The sequence below is a fragment of the Onychomys torridus genome, chromosome 2 (genome assembly GCF_903995425.1).
Source record: "Onychomys torridus chromosome 2, mOncTor1.1, whole genome shotgun sequence".
NCBI lineage: Eukaryota > Metazoa > Chordata > Mammalia > Rodentia > Cricetidae > Onychomys > Onychomys torridus.
Genome location: NC_050444.1, coordinates 74048300 through 74070973, shown reverse-complemented (window position 1 = coordinate 74070973; position 22674 = coordinate 74048300). Strand labels below are relative to the sequence as shown.

General features: G+C 38.9%; 1 protein-coding gene across 1 annotated transcript in view; it reads right to left on the bottom strand.

Moving 5' to 3' along the window:
* LOC118578743 (fukutin-like) overlaps window positions 1-22527 on the bottom strand; it is a 44243-nt gene extending 21716 nt beyond the window's left edge. Inside the window, 6 exon segments of the mRNA XM_036179924.1 lie at window positions 6044-6150; window positions 6153-6175; window positions 8331-8608; window positions 17344-17534; window positions 18477-18570; window positions 21888-22527. Coding sequence (XP_036035817.1) covers window positions 6044-6150; window positions 6153-6175; window positions 8331-8608; window positions 17344-17448 — 513 coding nt within the window. The 5' untranslated portion in view covers window positions 17449-17534; window positions 18477-18570; window positions 21888-22527.
* Between the last annotated feature and the right edge of the window lie 147 nt (window positions 22528-22674).

Genomic DNA, 22674 nt, shown 5'->3' with positions numbered 1-22674 from the left:
CCTCTGACTAACAAAAGTATGTTTCAGCTCTGGCCTCTGAGAAATATCCTCATTTCCCTAAAAAGACAGATGAGTGTGTTTCTCGAATGTTTCTGTTCAACATTTGCTAATACATAAAGCCAAGCAAAATAGTCAGCTCCTCCATGAACTTACAATGGTGGCCACTTACACAGAAATTGTAAGTCTTTAGATTTTTTTTTTTTTACTCTTTTATGTATATGAGTTTTGCCTGCATGCATGTCTGTGCACTAAGTTCGTGCCTAGTGGCCGTGGAGGAAAGAAGAGAACATCAGATCTCTTGGGAATGGAGTTATAAACTGTTGTGAACTGCCATGTGGGTGGAGGGAATCAAACCCAGGTCCTCTGGAAGAGCAGCCGGTGCTCTTTACTATTGAGCTAGTTCTCTACCTTTTTCATTCTTACATGTAGTTGTAGCTGTTGGTTTTGTTTCATTTCCCCAGTGTGCTGTAAACATATGAGAACAGGTACTGCATTTCTCCCTCACTGAATCAACAGCTTTAGAACGCCACCTGGTACACAGTAGGTTAGCAACAAATATTGGTGAGTGGCTAAATGAAGAAATGATTGTAGCTGTAAGGTTTCTCGGGTCCCACCTGACCCCGAGGTCCTGTGATGTTATAAAATAACATAACACTCAGAGGCTTATATTAATTATAATTGCTTGGCTATTAGCTCTTATTACTGACTAGTTCTTACACTTAAATTAACCCCTAGTTCTTAGCTATGTTTAGCCACGTGGCTTGGTACCTTTTTTCAATTCTTCCTTGTCATCTTGCTTCCTCTGTGTCTGGCTTGTGACTCCTGACTCTGCCCTTCCTCTTCCCAGAATTCTTCTCATCTGCTTGCCCTGCCTATACTTCGTGCCTTGCTACTCGACAATCAGTGTTTTATTAAACCAATGTACAAGAGTATTATCCCACAGCAAATGACTAACTACAACAATATCCTAAATATCATGTGATTTCTTCTCTTTAACAAAAGAGCAGGAGAAAATATAGTTCACAGAGACACGTCCCTGGGACTGTAAGGAATAGAATCGCTACATGGGGGCATGACAAAATTTAAATCAATAGCTATCTACATTTCGATTGGCTTTGAAAGTTATAAATTTATAAACTCAAGTTCCATTTGCTCTTGGGACACCATCTTACAAGGACTCCAATTTGCAGTAAGGCTTGATAAGAAAGGGAATGGCTCAGTTGCCTTTAGCCTACCAGCTATGGGTGGGTTAAGACTTCTGTTGGTCTTTTCTGTGTTGAACACACAGATTGCAAGCCCAGCACCACTTAGAGATCTTTGGCAACAGTTAACTCTGCAGCTCTCACAGGACAGAGCCTGTATGATAATGAGTATTCAGAGACAGGTAATGCCTGGAGGGAGCTCACCAACCTAAGACAGAACGCCTGTGTGGCCTGAACAGGTGTCTCCATGATGGGTAAGGTGACCTGCTGATGTCCCATAAACCTAAGTCAGAAGCTCATTTTTTAGTAAAAAGGGGGCATCTGTAGGTCCCTGGCCCCTGTTTTGGGTAACTGTTGCATTGCTTGCCGACCTTGACCTTGATATCATCCCTACGCTAATTCCCTGCGAGATTCCACCCTCCTGAATGCTTAAGGGAAGCTCCTTTGTATATCCAGCATATTGGACATTAACAGCTTAGATGCAAGATTGTAAAACTTGCAGGATTGGGGATTTAGCTCAGTGGTAGAGCACTTGCCTAGCAAGTGCAAGGCCCAGGGTTCGGTCCTCAGCTCAAAAACAAACAAACAAACAAAACAAAAAAATCAGAAGCAAACTTCTGCCCTCCAGGGTTCTCCCATTGTGCTGTAAGTGTAAGCCTGTATTTAAGACCTCCTCCCTCCTTCAATAAACGGCATTCGGCATTCTAAAAAAAAAAGAAGAAGAAGAAGAAGAAGAAGAAGAAGAAGAAGAAGAAGAAGAAGAAGAAGAAGAAGAAGAGGAGAGGGTCAAGAATATGGGGAAACCCACAGAGACAGATGACCGGTGCTAGTTGAAGCTGACTCTGGACTGACAGCTCGGGAACCTTCATGGGACCAAACTAGGCCCGCTGAATGTGGGTGACAGTTGTGTGGCTTGATCTGTTTGTGGGGTCCCTGGCAGCAGGACCAGGACTTATCCCAGGTGCATGAACTGACATTTTGGAGCCCATTCCCTCTGGTGGGATACCTTGCTCAGCCTTGATACAATGGGGAGGGGCTAGGCTCTCCTTCAACTTGGTATGCCAGACTTAGTTGACTACCATGGGAGGCCTTACCCACTCTGAGGAATGGATGAGGGTAGAGTGGAAGGGAGGTGAGGAGGCGGGAGAAGGGGAGGGAGGGGGAACTGGGGTTGGTATGCAAAATGAAAAAAATTTAATAAATAAATAAATATATATATATATATATATATATATATATATATATATATATATATATATGTATTTTTAAAAAGAATCGCTACATGGATCTTGAGGGAAGAAAGCATATCCTATGAAAGAAAGCTTCCTGCAGAAAAGCAGGTTTTATGGATTAAGCAAATTATACAGAATACAATGAAATGAAATATCCCTTTCCTTAGTCACTACTTCTTTTAGAACAAATGACTGGAAAGAGGTCCACATTCTTATGCTTGTTCGAAGAGAGATGGCTAAAGCTGCACATTTAGAGACTATCTATCATTTAGACTAAGGGCTAAGCCAACAAAGCCTATTAATGTTAAAAGCATCTTAAAGCTACAATTTCCTCTCTGTTAAAGAACACTCGCCTTATAGGAAACCTCCCTTCAAGATGCTGGTCAGAGGAGTCTAAGAAGCTTCCCAAACAATGTAGGTCCTCATCCTTGGTTGCGTTCCAGAACATGAAGGTAAGATCTTATTGCTGAATATACTACACACTTCAGACCCAGGGCTTGGAGGAGTCAACCCAGAAATGAACAGCTGGGCACAGGGCATCCATCTCTAGTTAATGCATCTATAACACAGTCTTTATATCGAAGACTCAGGAAACATGGAAAAAAGGGGTAGAAAGACTCTAAAAGTGAAGGATCAGGATGTCTACTATGAGAGAGTATCCCCTATAGATAACATGGATGTGTACCTACAAATCTTAACAACATGGTCACAAGACCTGTACAATGACAGCACCAGCTGACATTACAGTGTGGATGTGGGAAATACCACAAGGCTCCAACCCTAGATGAAGAGCTATAGACAATTAATGGCTGCTGAGAGGGACAATCCAATCTCTCCAGTAATGAGTCCCCTGACAAGTCATCCAATGTTGTTTAGTTAGATCTTATAACTTAATTGGGCTGGAGATGATGATTTGAATTTTTAAATTCAAATTTCAACAAACAGATTTAGAAATAAATACAAAGAGACATATGCATAATGTCCCTGTTAAGTGAAAGGGCCTGTGTATAGAAAAACCCAAACAGCAATGGGCATGCTCCCTACTGTCCAGATCTTGGCTTATACAAAGACCCACGACTCAGAGAAATAGCTGAACCCAGGCTGAGACAGGAAAATAACAAGATGAACTTAGAATATCTATATTTTGATAAAAATGAAGAAAGATGGAGATAAGACAGAAGACACAGAAGCTGTGGTCAAGAGTCTTCTAACAGCCAAATATGCAACAATCTTAAGATTAAAATCAATGATAAAAGTAAGGGTCTACAACTCATGAAAACAGGAAACCTTGAATTTCTTATTTAAATAACAAATTTGATGAGAAATGTTAATATTTAAATAGTTGCAAAGTAACTTGCAAACAAATACTTCTAATTACAAAGGGAAATATGCAAAGTCACAAGAGACTTTAAGACTTGAAAACTGGGTGAATGATGTGAACATCAACAGTGTTCTGTAGCCCTTCCTCTGAACTTAAACATTTCCACTAGAGGGAGAAAGGAGGTCACAGGACTCAGAAAGTAAATGAAATCTAAAGGTTACAGGAAATTCCCCAAAGCTGCAAGCTACACAAGGCTTTACACTAAGGTTATAAGGGCATCAACAGTTTCTATGGTCTGAGATTAATGGTGTTCCCTGGAAGCTGTTAGGAGCTCTAGGGCACATAGCTTTCCTAAGTGACACTTGCACAGGAGAAAGCTTCCTGGTGATGTTTAAAACCAGTTTTGTTCTATGCCTTAGCAGGCCTCGAACTCTGGGCAATCCTCCCACCCTGGCCTCCCAAGTGTGGAAATTACAGGCATATGCTACCACACAGAGTTAGATCGACATTAAAAGCAATGCATGTTAATTCTTGATTTTTTTTAATTCAGATATAGAGAATACTCTGGTTTTTAGAAAATACTGAGTTAGAGACTACTTTACTAGATTTGTTTGTTTGTTTTGTTTGTTTTTTTAATTTGGATTAATTCACTGCTATAACCATCCTATGTGCTTCACTTCATTTAAGACTGTTTGGCGCCATCAAGTGTTCAAATGGGTGTAAGTTAACTTTAATTTGAAAGTGGACCCTCCTGGTCTTTTACTTACTTATTATGGTTCTAACATAAGAAACAAAGAATGAAACATGTAAGAGGAAAAAGATAAAAAACATGACCAAGTCTTTTAGTGATACCACATCTGTAATATCAATACAATGTCAGAAGGGAAAAAGAAATCAAACAAATCCGGCATCACAAATGGCATGGCAGCAACTGACTACCGTGAATAAAATAGGTGCCTGCTGTTAAGTTCACAGATTTAGGAGGGTAAAAGACACTCATAGTTCACTGTGGTACTTTCTATGGCAGAGATGGGTAATGCCCTTGAAGCACCAAACTCCATTCCTCCTCTTGCTCATCCTCTTCCTGGTCCTCCTCCTCTCCTTCCTCCTCTTCTGGGTCCTCTTCCTCTTCCATTTGGGCTGTCAGGCTGAAGTCTTGGGTATCAGCATACAGTATCTGAGACCCTTGTATTTTGTGTCTTGGATACTGAGCAGCAATAAAAAGTTGATACTTAGTTTATCATTCTATTTGTCCTAATTTGCTTTCTATTGTGTGATAAACATTATGATCAAAAAATAACTCAGGGGAGAAAAGAGTTTAATTCATCTTACAACTAACTCCCATTCACAGTCCACCCCTGAGGGAGTTAGGGTAGGAACTCAAGTAAGAACTAAAGCACAGAGTTGGTTGGTGATGGCACTTGCCTTTAATCCCAGCACTCTGGAAGCAGAGGCAGGTAGATTGCTGAGTTCGAGGCTAGCCTGGTCTACAGAGTGGGTTCCATCCAGGGCTACACAAAGAAACCCTCTCTCAAACAACAACAACAACACAAAACCTCAAAACAAACAAATAATGAATGAACTAGAGCAGAGCCCATGATGTAATGCTACTTACCAGCTTACTCAGCTATAACTTCTATACAACCCAAATCATATGAACAGGGGTGGCACTGCCCCCCAAGGGCTAGAGCAATCCCAAAAACCAAACCAAAAAAAAAAAAAAAACCTGAAGCAGACACCATTCAGGGAAGAAAGAAGTGTGTGTGCATGCCTGAGTGCATTTCTGTGTGCGTGTGTGCATTCATGAAGCCCAGGGATGCCCTCTAACTGAGATCTCCCTTAGCCTACGAGGTGCTGGGGTTACAAACTTGCCTTAACAGCCAGCAGAATCTATGCTTTCCTGCTGGAGACAGGCTCTTGTTGGCCCAGGCTGCCTCTGCACTCACTGTGTAGTGGAACATCTCTATCAACCCTCTGCCTCCATCTTTCAAGTGCTGGGATTATAGGCACCTGCTACTGCACCTGATCTATGTGGTGGGGGAAATGAAAGCCAAGCCCTGTGCATTTCAGACAAGCACTCAACCCATTATGCTATACCCCTAACCCATAGGGAAAAAAATGAAGTTTTAACTTTAAATGAAAAGAAAATGAGTAGGATGAAAGATGGTCAACTTAACAAGACATTTAAATCTATTCTGCGTATGCCATCTTCACTTCCTCTTAAAAACTAAACGAGCCCTAATTGTCATTGATTTAATTTAGAAGTGCATTATTTGGTTGTCTCTAACCTGAAGGAATGCCCGAGCTTCTTTATACCTGCACTCAATAAATCTGGAGTGTGGTACTTCTTCTAGAAAGTGTCCTGGGTCTTTTGGAACAAGCTCATCTAGTCCTCCACAGTAACCTACTGTAACTCTGGCCTGAAAAGGAGAGTTAAGGCCTGGCGTTGGTGGCGCACGCCTTTAATCCCAGCACTAGGGAGGCAGAGGCAGGCAGATCTTTGTGAGTTCAAGGCCAGCCTGGTCTACAAAGCGAGTTCCAGAAAAGGCACAAAGCTACACAGAGAAACCCTAACTCAAAAAACAAAAAAACAAAAAAGGAAAGTTAAGATTTACTATCAAGATTTAATCCAGAACTCAGGAAGCCTTTTAAAATAGTGAACATTAGCTAAGGAGCAAAACATCAAGTGAATTTTGTCAAATACTTTAGGCATTAATCAGCAACTTTATTAGGACCTTGGAAATCTGACATCCAATAGCAGCAAAGAATTTCAGTATTAAGTATTTTCACTAATGCAGCTTAATTTGGGAGTGAGGAGGGAATGGTATGGATTGAACCTAGGGCCTTATGTATGCTACCACTTAGCTACTCCCACTACTCTTTTGAAAAAAAATTTTTGAGACAAGTTCTCCCTAAATTGACAAATCTGGCACTGAGTTGCAATCCTCCTGCTTCAGACTCCCAAGAACAGGGATTACAGGCCTGTGCCACTAGGCCTGACTTGGTGCATTTAAAATAGTTTTATAGCTACTTTGGCATTTTAAACAGAAATGAAAGTTGAACATCATCATTTTCAGTTATCAATTTAGTTTTAGAGAAGTAAATAGTTCCTACATCTAAGAAGTACTGAGTCAAATTACAGTAGCTTGGAAGCCTCACTGATTGTAAAGATACCTGGAACCCACCCTTCTATGAATATTTCTTGAGAACTTTCTATTAATCTATGTAAAACTATAAAATGTACAGATGGCTTTACCTACAGGCACACATTACACTTACAAGTTATTTATTAGTTGGAAATATTGAACTTAATTAAATTAGCAACTAAACTTTTATATAAACTTTTAATACCTTAAAGAAATAAATGACTCCCACCCCCCAAAAAATGTTTGAAACACAAAGTAAGAAAAAGTGCATAAATGTGAATAGTGGCTAAAATTTCAACAAAAATAAGGAAAGCAACATTGACAAGAAACTGTTTCTTACAACCCACTAATCACTATTGGTCACTTACATTCCTGACTTCTCTAGTGCTGAACATCCTTTCAGCTGTTTCTCAAATTCGTGATGTTAAGCACTAATAAGAAAACAAAAATAAACATGCCGTTATAGTTCTAAAGCTAAGAAAAAGCAGTGATTCTCTGAAAGTGATCTCAAAAGATAGTGATATGAAAATTCTGATAAGAATGATTGACTTTAAGGCAAAGGACAAACATTCACTGCCATATTCATATCAAGTTCCAGAGTTTCAGATAGATTATAACATCATTATTAATGACTTCCGAGAAGAAAGAGAAGTATGACTCTGGGTCAGAAAGCTGACATTCACAGTCGGGTTTCACAAGTTTCCTCAAGTACCTGTTTCTTGTCAGCAGCGTTTATTAGTGTGATAGTTGAGAGACTTCTACACAGAGTATTGTTTTTTTCTTATGATCTGTCTTAGTTTCCTGAGGCAGGGTTTCATCATTACAGCCAGGCTAGCCTGCAACTAGTTCCTCACTCTTCTGCTTCAGCTTCCCGAGTGCTAGGTTTACAGGTGTGAGTCACCACCTCAGGACACGGGTAAAACAAAATCAAACACACACACACACACACACACACACACACACACACACACACACACACACACACACACACACGCTCACATGCTCACTCGAGTCCATGTAAACATAAAGGCGTCATGTAAAATAATGCGTTACAAGCATTTGTGTTTTCATCTTCGTCATAGACACTGAATCTTGTCGGCTCCCCTGGAGGCCTCTGTACTTCACTCAGTAACTCCCTCTCTATCCTTCCCCACCTAGGGATACATTCTATCTTCTTTGGGGGGAACTTGTCCTTACTATTCTTTGTACCTTTATTCTATTTTAAATATATCCATGAACACGGTATATTATATGCTACTATTCTTTTCTGCCTTAGACACTCAGCATTGTAGAACCCATCCATGCTGTTGCAGAATTGCAGCAGATTTCCGAGGTATAATACTTCAATGTAGGAGTATACAGATTACATATAAGTATAAACACATAACATTATTGATTTATTATTGTTTACTGTTACAGACTGACTTACCTGTCAAAAGCTCCAGGATAACGACCGAACTGTAACTTTCGAAAAGGAACAACCTTTCTGTCCATGTGTCCTTGGAGTCGCAGGTGACCATGCCAGAGGTAGTTGCCGCTCCTCTCATGAAAGAACACCACGTGGATGGCGTGAGTGGCCAGCTTACAGACATAGTGCAGAGGGATTTCAGTTCCAGAAAGTGAGTCGATTCCATCTAGCCGAGGATCTTTGCTTTCAATCTTTAAGCACTGAAATCCCATATTCTCAGCTATCTGAAACCAGCCATCCTAGAATAAGGCAAAGTTCAAGCCTGAATATTTCAAACCATATACTAGGAACAAAACTAAAGCAATCATTACACCATTAATGAAGCCATATTTTTGTCTTGGTTTGCTTTTTTGCCAGAACATTTTAAAAATGAGAGTAGTAAGCAGAAGGTAGTGCTGAAAGAAGAAAGTAGCAAAGCAAAGGCACGGGCAATGGAGAACAGGTCTAAGGACATGAGAAGGACCACACATTTCTCCCTAGGAGAAGAATGCTCATTTAGTGTGCTCCCATTAGTTTCTATGAAGTAGATGTTAGTAGGAAGAACAGAAAAGCAAACTTACAATTCTTATCTCCTAACACTTGAAAATGATATAACAGGGGAAGAAGATGGTAACGGGGGCTAGGTGAGGTGTTGTGTGGGAGTGGAGGGCCACAGATCGATGACCCACTCAGGCCGCTGGGGCAGATAAGACCCCTGTTGCACTGCAGGTGTGGGCTGGAGGGAGGAGATAGTGTCCAAGTGCCACAGGAGTATTTATGGCTCTATGAACTGGTATGGCGAGTGCTGCACCTGCTGCTCTGAAATTATTCAGTGGTATGGCCAGCATTTCTGAACCAATGAATGCCCATCAAGGAATACCTCTACACCCAAATTCCTATGTCTGTCTGTGTCCCCCTCCTTCCTCATCCGGCACCATCCTTCTCTCTGTCCTGCCTCAGTCTCCCAAGTCCTGAGACTACAGCATGAACCAGCTGGTTCTCCACTATCTCTATGAAATTAGGGTTTGTCTATTTAGTCCCATATTTCTAACTGCATCTCCATATACTGAATTAGTGATTAGATGGAAACTGAGGTTTAAGGATTATAATGAACACATCTCAAGTGTCAGGTTCTGTTTGATACTTGCAAAAACAAAAGTCTCACTCCCAAATTGCTGTGGATATCGCTCTGTGTAAATAAAGTTCTGATTGGCCAGTGGCCAGGCAGGAAGTATAGGCGGGACAAGAGAGAAGAGAATTCTGGGAAGCAGAAGGTTGGAGAGAGACACTGCCAGCTGCCGCCATGAGAAGCAACGTGTAAAGACACTGGTAAGCCACAAGCCATGTGGCAAAGTATAGACTAACAGAAATGGGTTAATTTAAGATAGAAGAAGTAGATAACAAGAAGCCTGCCACGGCCATACAGTTTGTAAGCAATATAAGTTTCTGTGTGCTTTCTTGGTTGGGTCTGAGCGACTGTGAGACTGGCAGGTAAGAGAGATTTGTCCTGACTGGGCCAGGCAGGAAAACTCTAACTACAAATGGCGCCCAACGTGGGGCACGAACCCACGACCCTGAGATTAAGAGTCTCATGCTCTACCGATTTGATCATAAAAGCTGTTGAGTTAAATAAATATGTAAATTGTAAAGGTAACTTGACTTCAAAATTTGGATATAAGGATATGTTGCTTTGGAAAGGAGTCTCTGCTTTTGTTTCCACAGAAAGCCAGAGGCTATGGATTTGTTCCAGATTAAGATACATCAGGTTTGATCAGCCAAGACCACCTGAAAGGTCTCCAATGACACCATGGCCCAGATGATCTGACATCCAGAATGGTTTCAAGTCAACTGGCTCAGAGGTTCACCCTAATGGACTACTCTATAATCCTAAAATTTTCTTTGTGTCCCCATAAGATACAGCGCCCCCTTCCAGCAGGAAGTAGTAAGAAAAACTACGCCCACATTCCCCAAATTATCAAGCTGGCTTTGGAGATGGAATTGGCTCACTCCTTCTCTAAACCCAGACATATTGCCAAAAGAAAAGGTTAAGGGATTCTTGTGTCCCAAATCAGAAGAGCCCTCTGGTGTGGGACAGAGAAAAAACAATATTTTTCTTTAAAGCAGGTTGATTATAAATGAGATCTCTTTCTAAAGAAGAAAGGGGAATATGATATAGATATAATAGGATGAAAGGGTAGATTAGGGAACTTACTTCTAAAGAGCAACAACTTGTTTAAAATGTTTTACATTGGTATAGATTTTAGTCTATTGATACAAACAAAGTTAATTTTGTTATAATATATATATATATATATATATATATATATTTCTACTCCTGTTTAAGGTATTATGTTTGTATAGCTCATTTAAAATTGTAATGGATAATTAAAAATAGATTAATAATTAACATCATCTGTGATAATCATACTCATAGCCATGTTAGTTAAGTCTTCTGGGTATACATAGAGATATTTCAGATAGACAGGTAATCTTCAAATACTTCAAAGACCTTCAGAATATGGCATTTAAAATATTTTTAAAATTTAGACTTTCTAGACAGTGATACATGTCTGCTCCTGGCAGCACCGATTTACTTCAGAGAGGAGGATGGGCATTGAAGACACTTCATATGGAGTTTATCTTCACCTTGGCAAAAATAGCCATTTGGGCAAGAAACTGTTCTTGCCTGGACTGCTCGATCACCTGGACATGCAGGACCCATAGAAAGGTGACCACTGAACTTTGCTTTCAAAATGGTCCTTCAGGTTCCTGCTTTGCAGAGGAAACAGCCAGACATTCTACAGGACACTGAGAGAAGTGACCAAGAGACTAGCCCTGTGGGCTGAAGACAGATGCCCCAACTTTACAAAGGAACATTAGGTGACTGTTCAGGCTGCCAGCTGTCTCTGTCTATCCTGCAAGACTCCCGAAAGTTGCTTGCATCCTTTTCCTGGTTCTCAGGTAATATTATATCCTTCTGAGGTCTTTGATGTGGTTGAAGACTAGATAGTTATAATTTCCTCAGTTATGATAAAAAACAAGTTAGATATAAAAACCTTAGGATATCTTCTTTAATATTGTAACTGTAATTCTTGTTTGATGATTGTTTTGTTATATGTAATTGTACTATGTAAAAGTTAAAACCTTCCTTTAAAAAAAAAAGAAAAGGGGAAGTGCTGTGGATATCGCTCTGTGTAAATAAAGTTCTGATTGGCCAGTGGCCAGGCAGGAAGTATAGGCGGGACAAGAGAGAAGAGAATTCTGGGAAGCAGAAGGTTGGAGAGAGACACTGCCAGCTGCCGCCATGAGAAGCAACGTGTAAAGACACTGGTAAGCCACAAGCCATGTGGCAAAGTATAGACTAACAGAAATGGGTTAATTTAAGATAGAAGAAGTAGATAACAAGAAGCCTGCCACGGCCATACAGTTTGTAAGCAATATAAGTTTCTGTGTGCTTTCTTGGTTGGGTCTGAGCGACTGTGAGACTGGCAGGTAAGAGAGATTTGTCCTGACTGGGCCAGGCAGGAAAACTCTAACTACACCAAATACTCCCTCATAACAACACTGCAAAGCAAAGTCATTATTTCTAGTAGAGAGATGGTCCCAATACCCACACCTTTCATAATGTACACTATTATTCAAATGTTCTAGGTTCCTTATAAGTTAATAGTACTTTTTAAATGTCCAGGTTCAGAGAGTCAGAAGGAAGAAAGCAATATTATCAGTGTGTAATGATACGCCTCTAAACAGTTTGAAACTAAATAGGAGAAAGAATGTTGGGTGCTCTAAGAAAAGAAGAGTGTTTCAAGCTCAAAGAAGTTTGACAGCTCCTTGCACTTTCAATGATTTTCTACCTATGAAGTCCAAATAACCAAGAGGAAGCTGACGAACAATTAGAATCGCCTCATCCTACAACACCATGTGCTCAACATTCCTAAAGAAGGCTTGTCTTCTTGTTAACCTGCACACTCAACGCCAGGTGCCAAGGCCAAGCTGTCTTTGTATTACCATGTCTGGCCTAGTGCTCGGTTACATAAATGTTAGTAAGAAATTGTTAGTTGGAGGAGAAAGGAAGGAGGAAGAGTAATTAAGGCAGAGCCTGACTCAGTCTCTCACAAGATCTGCGCTGTAGACAGTAACGGTTTAATACAAATGGACAAGTGAGAGAAACAAACAGAAGAAAAATAAAAATCTTCAATCCTGACAAGGGACGGAAACTGTAGACAGTCATTTGTTTATCACTACAACTCTACCTTAGGAGCCTGAATTTTTAAGCAGTTGAATTGGTTGAGTTTGGAGTAAGGACATTTTTAAGCTAGTAGATTATTTTATATAAAATTTATAAAAATTAAGACCATATATCATAAATCCTACCATTTTAAAGTATGTAATTAACTGTATGTTAAATGTATGTATGTTGGAACAATCCAAAATGGAGTCGTGTGAGGGGAATTCTGAGTGCTTCTGAGACAACTCCAAGAAAACAAGAAATCAAGAATCCTCTCTAGTAAAAATCCTCAACATTCTCCTCAAGTCTCTGAGGTTAACAGTTATTTACTCATGGAACAGTGCTGCTCTAGCTAAAGGAAGGTCCCCAGGCTTGAATTCTTACAGGGTCCTAAAGGCAGACAAGAGTTTTCTTCAGGCAGTGACTGTCAGGCTTTCTTTTACAACCCAAAGGGAAGTGGTAAAGGAGGAGGGCCACTGAGAGCTAAAATTGGTTAATATATCAGAAAAAGGGAATTTATGGCTCAAACTACATTCCTAGGGGTGGTTAGGTAAATGTTAGGAGTCTCTAATGTTAGTGTAAATACTACCAAGGCTGTATAGGAAAGGAAGGTCTGAGTTTAATTTACCCTAATTCAGATCATTTGGCCTTGGATGCTTGGTAGGTATTTCCAATAAAATGCACCATTATGAGTTCTTGGAAGCATACATAGCATACAAGGAAATCATTGCAGGAATCGGCTAATATATATAGATATATTATTATGTGTGTGTGTGTATATATATATGTATACACACACACACAAAAGCTAAAATATAACCAAGACTTCTTAAGCCATGGCTTGACCTAAGGCAAGTCCTTGACCTTTCCAAGTAGTAGCTTTTGTGATAGCTGAATTCCATTACATCTTCCAGTGGCTTGCAGCACTTAACCCTCAGAGTATATATAGTCTGATGCTCTGACTAAGCTGGCTATCAAATAAGACTTTAGTCCAAATCATTCTTAAGCCCTGCTCTCTCAGTTCATGACTCCAACTAGAGAAGTAAACACATACTTACAGTAGTGTTACTATCACCTCTACCTAGAACTTTACACCATGTCAAAACTACATTCTTATTAGCAGTCTACTTCCTCTGTGACACCATTATGAGGAATGCTGTCACAAAAACCATGTTTTATAAGACAAGCCCTCCTACAAACTCACAATTTGCCATTATTTTACTTGCTTAGTTAAAAACAAACAAAACAAAACAAAACAAAAAAACCCCACAACCACCTCCCCACAGAAACTCCAAAAATCAAAACCAAAACAAACAAAAATCCCACAAAACAGTTCACATTCACAGTTCGGCTCGGTGGAACAATCTTATAATTCCAGTATTTGGGAGGCTGAGGCCAGAAGATCATTAGTGGGTTCTAGGCCAACCTGGACTACATAGTGAGACCCTTCATCACAAAACATTCGAAACAAGCAAGGGAATCCAACTCCTCACTTGTCAGCACAAGCAAGCACACAGCTAACTACAGCTGTAAACTGGTGTCACTGCCAGATCTCCAGGAATAAGGGTAGAGCCTTCATTCTGCTTAGCAGTGCTACATTTCATTTCCTTGGCCATTAATCCTCTCCTTCTCTTAGGTGACTTTTTCTGCTCTTTTCTCTTTTTAAAACATTTTCCGTATCCCCTCTGCCACCATATTGCATTGCTTTCTCTTTCCTAAGAAAAGAAAAGGAATTAGAGAACTTTCAACCCCTCCCAATACTTGACTACCTATTGAAATTACATTCGAACAGTCTGACTGCCCTCTTCTCCTAAGAGAAGAACTGCCTACATTCCGCTTTACAGTCACTTCTCTACTTACTACATCTCAGGCCATATTGCTTGGCCAAAGACACTGCTCTGCTGGACCATTCTTATGAATAGACAAGCACAAAATTATTTTTCCCATTAAAAATAATTAAAACAAGAAACAAAAACCTATTGACAGATCTTTCCTCCAGCAATTTCTTTTCCCCCATGGTGCAAATCCCCCAATGTTGCTCTCATATCTGCCAATCTGAACATACTCTGTTTAGACAGAGTTTTACTTATACATCAGAGCAGCTCCAGTAAAGACACAAGCTTTAATCATGAGCAAGAAACACTCAATGTAGATCCAAGTTAACTCATGTGTAAAACAGTGAGAAATAGGCTCACAAGGACTCTATAATCATTTACTTCAACTTTTATTTATTTATTTATTTGTTTGTTTGTTTGTTTATTTATTCATTTATGTTTTTCGAGAGAGGGTTTCTTTGTGTAGCTTTGCGCCTTTCCTGGAACTCGCTTTGTACACCATGCCAGCCTTGAACTCACAGAGATCCACCTGCCTCTGCCTCCCGAGTGCTGGGATTAAAGCTGTGCGCCACCACCACCACCTGGCAACTTTATTTTTATTTATTTGTTTGTTTCTTAGTTTATTAAGGGGTGGGAGAAGGTGTGTCACAGCACATGTGTGGAGGTCAGAGGACAACTTTCAAGAGTTGGTTCTCTCCTTCTACGATGTGGGTTCCAGGAATTGAACTCAGATTGTCCAGCGGGGAGGCAAGTGACCTTACCACTGAGCAATCTCACTAGCCTTTCAACTTTATTTTGAAAATGGTAATGTAAAACCTTCAGTAGGAAACATAAGCAGCTAGAAGCTATTATTTTTGATCACATACATGTAGAAAACACTAAGTGAGATGCATCGCATCAACTAGACTATCTTAGCTCAGTTGGTAATGTTGCTAAGAGTCCCAACCGAAGGAATCAAAGCTCAAAGAAGTGACCAGCTAAAAGCCAGATGACTGAACAAAGACTTGAACTCTGAGCCCAGACTGAAGAATTACTACTACTGCCAGGCAGTGGTGGTGCACCCCTTTAATCCCAGCACTCAGGAGGCAGAGGCCGGTGGATCTCTGAGAGTTTGAGGCCAGCCTGGTCTACAGGGCTAGTTCCAGCACAGCCAGGGCTACTCAGAGAACCCCACAACAAACAAGAATCATTACTACTGCTAAGACTATCAAACAGAGTAAGACCTTTGCCCTGCTAATCTCAGTTTTCTTGCTATATATCCTAGGTCTTAACAAGTCATCAGTAAATACAAGTTAGACAAGCACCCAAATTCAAACCACATTAACTGGTTAGGTGTAATGAGAAGAAAATAATGCCTAGAAACATGTCTTTTCCTTTTTGGTATTAACTGTGAGCCAATTATGAATGGATCCCAACTTCAGATACAGAGACTCATGTTTTGAGTTTACAATAGGTGTGGAAGTATTATACACTGCATAGATATGATACATTAAGTTTTGAATGTTTGTCTTTTCCTTTCCAACTGACAGGCTATTCAATACTCACGGTGCTGTGGAGTTACCAGCCACATGATGATGAAGGTACTCTATTTCACAGCATACTATATGCCAAACTATGGTGTTCAGTAGGTGAGGCTTGTTATTTTTTACTTACAATATTTTTATCCTATAATGAGTTTTTCAGGGTATAATCTTACTGTAAGTTGAAGAATATCTGTACTTGAAAATTAGAGTCCACAGAATGCTCACAAAGCTACCATTCTACTAGAGTTTGTATTTCAGTATGTGAGGGGGATGGCATTGTGGTATCAGTTACTCCACTGGCTGTCAGGGTTAATTTAGCTGGCCAGGCAGATGTCCCCTTCTTCCCTCACTGCTCCATGGTTTTCCCTCGTTGAGCTGGGAACTCAGTCTGTCAAAGAGTATATTGGGCCAAGGGTATATGAGGAGCTGTGCTCCCTGACAGAACATCCAAATAAACTGGTCTGCATTTAAAACCTGAACGACTGTCCTGAATCTGAAAAGTCAAGCCTATCCCTCTATGAAACACAGTATAACTATTCCTTACCTTAATTATTAGATAATTGGATTGATTTCCTTTGTAGATCACAGGAAATATAAACTCATGTACTTAAGTGGCTAGGGCCTAAAGGACATCTACAGGAAACTCCAAACATAAGAAGAAGTAGGCCTTCTTTACTCTAAGATAGCAAATAATCCCCTTCCCTAGACAGTGACCAATTTAGGGTAATCTGTCCTAAGATCCTGGAAAGCTATGTAGTCATCCCAACATGGTGCTACAAGCATTTACTACTGCAAGAAGCTACTGGACTCCAAACCAGTATCTCCACGTCTTCAGTCCTACAAACAGCAACAAAGGTAAGTTCTACTACAATTCTTCTGGTAGATTTTGAATCAAAATACACACTATAGCTGGGCGGTGGTGGTGCACGCCTGTAATCCCAGCACTTGGGAGGCAGAGGCATGTTGATCTAAGTGAGATTGAGGCCAGCCTGGTCTACAAAGTGAGTTCCAGGACAGCCTCCAAAGCTACAGAGAAACCCTGTCTCGAAAAACAAAAACAAAAACAAAAACAAAAACAAAAACAACACACTATAAGATAAAGTAATTTTGATAACATATCAAAATTATCAGTGACTTCATTTAACTGATACTAATTTGTGGAACAATAAGTTTTATTTGTCAGAAAATGTGAATAGATTAAATAGGATTGAAACATTACTTTTGATTAATTGTATATTACAAAAACATTTCATTGTAATTTTGAACTGCCTACTACATCCTACAAAGATGAGAACCCCTGTAAGAAATGCTTCCATAAAGGCTCAACATTATTAATTGAATATACTGCAATGTAAATGTTAAGAAAACACGAAACCACAATGACATCTAATAAGAAAAAACAGAATTACCTTTGGTGACAAACAGTGCTTGTAGTAGTATACCTGAAACAGCAGAAATGCAGAACTTTTCAGTGTTAAAATGGCCAAGATTATGTTCTTATTGGTTCTACTCATTGGTCTGTGGAGTTCTCTCGGATGTTCTCAATAATAACCCAGCTGTTTTCATTGTCTTCACGGAAACAGGAAGGAAATCTTGTTTTCTGTGAAAAAAGAGATACTTCTGAAAAGATAAAAAGGTCAATGTGGCAAAAATAAAAAAGGAAATTAAATTAATTTTCACAAAGATTGATAGCACTCACACAAATTTATTTAGGGTAGAAAGTACAAGGCCAGCCTGGGCTACACAGTGGTCTAGACTAGCTTGAGTTACATAGAAGACCCCTTCTCAAACAAAAAAACAAATTTAAAAAAAAAACGGAAAAGAAAGAAAGCTAAGAAAAAGCCTTCTGCAGTTCTATAGAACACTTTGACCAAGAGGAATGCAGGGAGGGGCTTCTCAAATGTCTGTGACACAACAGATGTGACCTGGGACCTCTGGATCTCAGAAGGTATGTCTGACAAGTCCAAAGGTGATACCACTTTTGACCATACTGAGAACTACTTCCCTGGAAAGAAGTGAAAACGTGTTTAGTTAAGGAGCACAGATTAGAGCTTTTTGTTTTGTGAAGTGTGTGTGTGTGTGTGTGTGTGTTAGAATGCTCATGTATGACCCTGGTATTTGCAAGGGTAAAGAACACCTTGGAAATCATTTTGGTGTTTCATCCTTGGGGTCAACTCAGATTATTTTAGTTAGAAATTTAGTATGTATACACTTCCAACCTCCTCTCCAATACATCATCTTGCCTAAGTATTTTTAAAATGTCCTATTGTATTTAGCTTTATTTCTTCAAGAATACTAATACCTCTTTCATTTAATAATCTAAGTTTTCAGTCTTATGATCTCAGGTTATAATGAGAAACTGGCAAACTATGCCACATCTGTCTTCTTTCCTTTTCCTATTTATTTCTGCTTGGTTATTTTATTCTGTACCACAACTGTTATTTTACTCTTATTGGTACAGTGTTCCCCAATGACCCAATATACCCTGGACACACTCAGTCTCTTTGCAGCTTATGAAATAGAACAGATACATACTACTTACTTTCAGTGTTTGCATATTTAAACAGATGTCAGTAGACTTTGCCTGTGAGATCACATTTTACTTCCCCTTATAAGTTACAGGATTTATCATTTCCCTGTAATGCAAAAATATTCTCGATTAACATTCAATTACACAGCATCACCTACAGGGAATCTGATCTGTTTTCATGGGATGCACAATGGAAGTATACACATTCCCTATGTTGTTGACCTAGACTATCTAACGACAGTGATGGGTATATATTCATTTTTCTTTGGTCTTTGTGTGTTCTTTCAACTTATAAAGATTTCTGTGTAGAAAACTTTTGGAGTCATTTAAATGCTTTTGTTGAAACATTGGATCTCTATTTCCAGAACTACAATAAGTACATCTCCTTTCTTTCCTATTTCAGTTTGTTCAACTTTCAAAGCCTATCATCAAGCCACCTCACTGAGGCTTCAACGTTGACTTTCCATTCTAACATCTGTTATTTCTCCTTGTGCACCTTTTCTTCCTGAGCTCTGCCAAACTGCTCTCTCCTAGCTCATGAATCAATAAACACTGCCTCTAGTTTTTGCAGGGCTGCTAACTGAACCAAAGGCTTCTATCCAGAACTAGCAAATTACCATAAAAATACAGGCAACACTGTCATTTTAAAGATTTTTAAAAATGATTGTTGATTTTAAGTACATACATGGGTATGTTCACATGTGTGCAGGTGCACATAGAGGACAGAGCTGACCAATTCCCCTGGAGATGGAGTTACAGGTGGCTATTGAGTCACCTGACAAAGGTACTAGAAAGTAAACTAAAGTTACTCGAGGAGCAGTATATGTCTTAACCACTGAGTCCTGTCTCATTTCAAAAGTTCACTATTTCATAAACTACCCCACCAACTTGGGCCTGTAAAATTTCATCATGGGTTGTCACTTGTTTTCTGTTTTATTTATTCATTTTTTTTTTGTAGCATTTTTCATGGACCATGCTCATTTCCTCTTAATTACTTACCTTTGAATGGCCTGAGCACCCCAAGACCAGTTATTCAAAGGAATACTGGGGTAGGAGGGAACAGCATTATATTCTAGACTAGATGGAAGTTCTTTCCAACAGAACAGTTTATACACGTGTGTTTGTGAAAAATATGGCGAATACATATTACATGTTAGAAAAAGTTAAAACATTACTCCTTCCTGATGCCAGAAACAGGTACCAAAGAGTCTCTGGCAATCTTTCCCTCTGTCTTGATGCTGAAATGATAGTGCACTTGTGTATATCTTATTTGCTTTTCTTCTTGCTAGTTCATGCTGCCAAAAATCTATGGATGCTCCCATGCCTCCCTATATGTCCCGACCTAGTGTAAACAGAAGAGCCATGTCACTGTCCTGTCACTTCGGAGATATCTTTCTACAAGGATCTTTTTACATGTGGCAACCATTTTTCAAATATTTCAGTTTGGAGTTACAACAAATTTGTCTATGGGAATCTGTATTGTGTTGTATGAAGGTAACTTCAGACACAATAGAGTACAAATATTTTACTCTGCCATTTTAAACCCTAAGTTTTGGTGTGGAGCTTTAAAAAAAAAATCTAAATGAACTGACAGAGCTGAAGTCACATAAAATAAGCACTGAAAGAAATCAAATAAGATCAACTACTCAAGAGAAGGACAACAGGGATGAGAATTACCTACCCCATCTGCAGATAATGTATCAAAGTGATGGTATAAAACATGATTTTGTCTACTAAATTGTACAAATTGGCAGCATCCATCAACACTGATAGTGGTCTTAGCATCTGCTGTCAGCTAAAACTTGTTACAATGGTTTCTTCAGAGAAGGTCATGGATAACAATTATTTCTCACTCTCCAGATTTAGTTATTCCTCATACAAGTATTAAATAGCACACCAATGTAATGCACGCTGCTTCTTGGTGAAATTTAAGCTAGCATTCAAACTACCATTGTTAAGCCTCTCTAAGCCCCAACTATTTTAAAGTCCAAACTAATACACTGTTGTTTTGGGGATCTATCAGTATTTTACAGCTAATACAACATTAATTCATTAATAATATAGAAACCACTTAAATAAAGCAATGAGACAGTTTTTAAAAAGATCTATCTCAGAGCAACATCATAAGCCCTGGCTTCTTCAATGGCAAAGGTCCTAAATCAAGATAATATTAGTGTATATAGTTCTTATTTGTAACATTTTAGCCACCATTGTAAAAACAGTAAAAAGGATAATGCATTTCTTACTTTACACATGTGTAAAGAATATAATGAATCACGTGTAATGGAAAGTAATTCAAAGCTAATAAAATAAGCAGAGAAAGGGGGAAACAGATGGCAAATGTACAGCTGACTGCTGATCATTTTACCTCATTACATCTCTTCCAGAGATGAAAGTGTAGCTTTGGATGTACACATGAGGTACTTAATGTTTCTTATATTCTCCTCTGTTAAGCAATTTAACATTAACATTTTAAATTACGTTGACGAAATAGCAAACGTTATGGGCGTATCATCTACCCATGGACTTTTACACTGGAGACTGACACATGAGGATCATGAGTTCAAATGTATTCCAGGCAAATTACTGACATCCAACCTAGGCTGAATAACAAACAACATCTTAAGGGAATTTGTGAAAACATGAAAAAGAAAACCAAGAATAAAAACCCATCACCCTTTCACAGAAACCCTTACTTGAAAAGTATGATCAGCATTGCCTGATGTTTAAATGAACTATGGACTACTTAGATGATGGGCATCCTATTTTATACACTGCAATAGAAAACTATCTATCTCCAAGTGAAAGCACAATCAAGGATGAACAATGGCCACAGAGGAATATAAAGACCACAAATTGAATTTGACTAAATAGATTTGCAACACATGTAGCAACTTTAATAACTACCTCAAATGTTGCAAAACAGAACCACAATACACTGATCTCCAACATAAGTCTTTAGTGAAACTGTACATAATTTTCTTCCTTTAAGGCTATGATGAAAAAAAGATGAAATAAATCTTTTTTTCTTGAACCTGAAGACAACTAGAATGAGTAAATTCTTCAACAAAATCATATACATGAACAGGGTTTCCTCTTATATCAGTTCTTCCCTATTACTTGATATCAAGATGATAGTAAAAGGTTTGAAAATATTTAAAGGGCTAGAGACATGGCTGAAAAATTAAGACAAGTTCATTCCCGGGACCAAAGTTAGGTTTTTGACAAATTCCTGTAATTCATGCTACAAGAAGCTCCAAGGGTCTAACCTTCTTGGGAACCAGAATGCACATGCATATAATTACACAAAGACACACTGACATCACATATCTAAAATCTGTAAACAAATTTTCCTCATGAATGCTTTTCTCTTGTAAGCATTCATTCTAGTAACACAAATCTTGAAACATTTAAAAGGCTTACAGATTTTCTTCATTGTGAAGTGGTTCATGTAACAGAAAGCTAGAATGTAGGCTTGAAGTCAGAGAAAACAATCCTTCTCAGTTGCTGGTATCATTTCAGAAGATTTACAAAATGCTGCCATGTTTATAAAATATGTCACTAGGGGAGAGCCTGAGAGTTTTCATACATACACCATTTCCAGTTCCTACTGTCTGCTTCATGGTGCAGGTTGAGTATGTAAGTTCTTAGCTTCTTGCTTTAGCTGCCCTGTCTGACACTTGTTGCCATGCCACTTTCATTGTGATCCAGTATCTCTCAGGAACCAAGGGCCAATTAAATTCTTTCATAAGTTGACTTAGGCATTATGTTTTACTACAGCAACAGAAAATGCACTAATACATATCCATAAAGTTTTACTCATGGATTTCTTTTTTTCTGTGATTGAAGAGAAGGAATCTAAGAGTAGGTTTATAGTTTAAATGCATAGGCCTCTTGTCTATGTGAGTTTGTAGGCACAATCAAAATAAAGACATCATAATGACTGAAGAGATTGGTGACACTTGCTAGTTTTTTTTTCCTCCAGAATAATCTCATGTAACTAAATGTACATATGTTGGCTAATGATCTTACCAAATCCTTTATAGTCAGATTTCTTTTGGTATTCATTTTTTCCAGATCGTCACAGATTAATGTTATATGCACAGGATTTAACAGCCCAATTACACACTAAAAGTTTTAACTCTTGTCCGAAGACTACCATGAATTGCAAAACTGCCACACTGACTACATTTATACGGTTTCTTGGCAG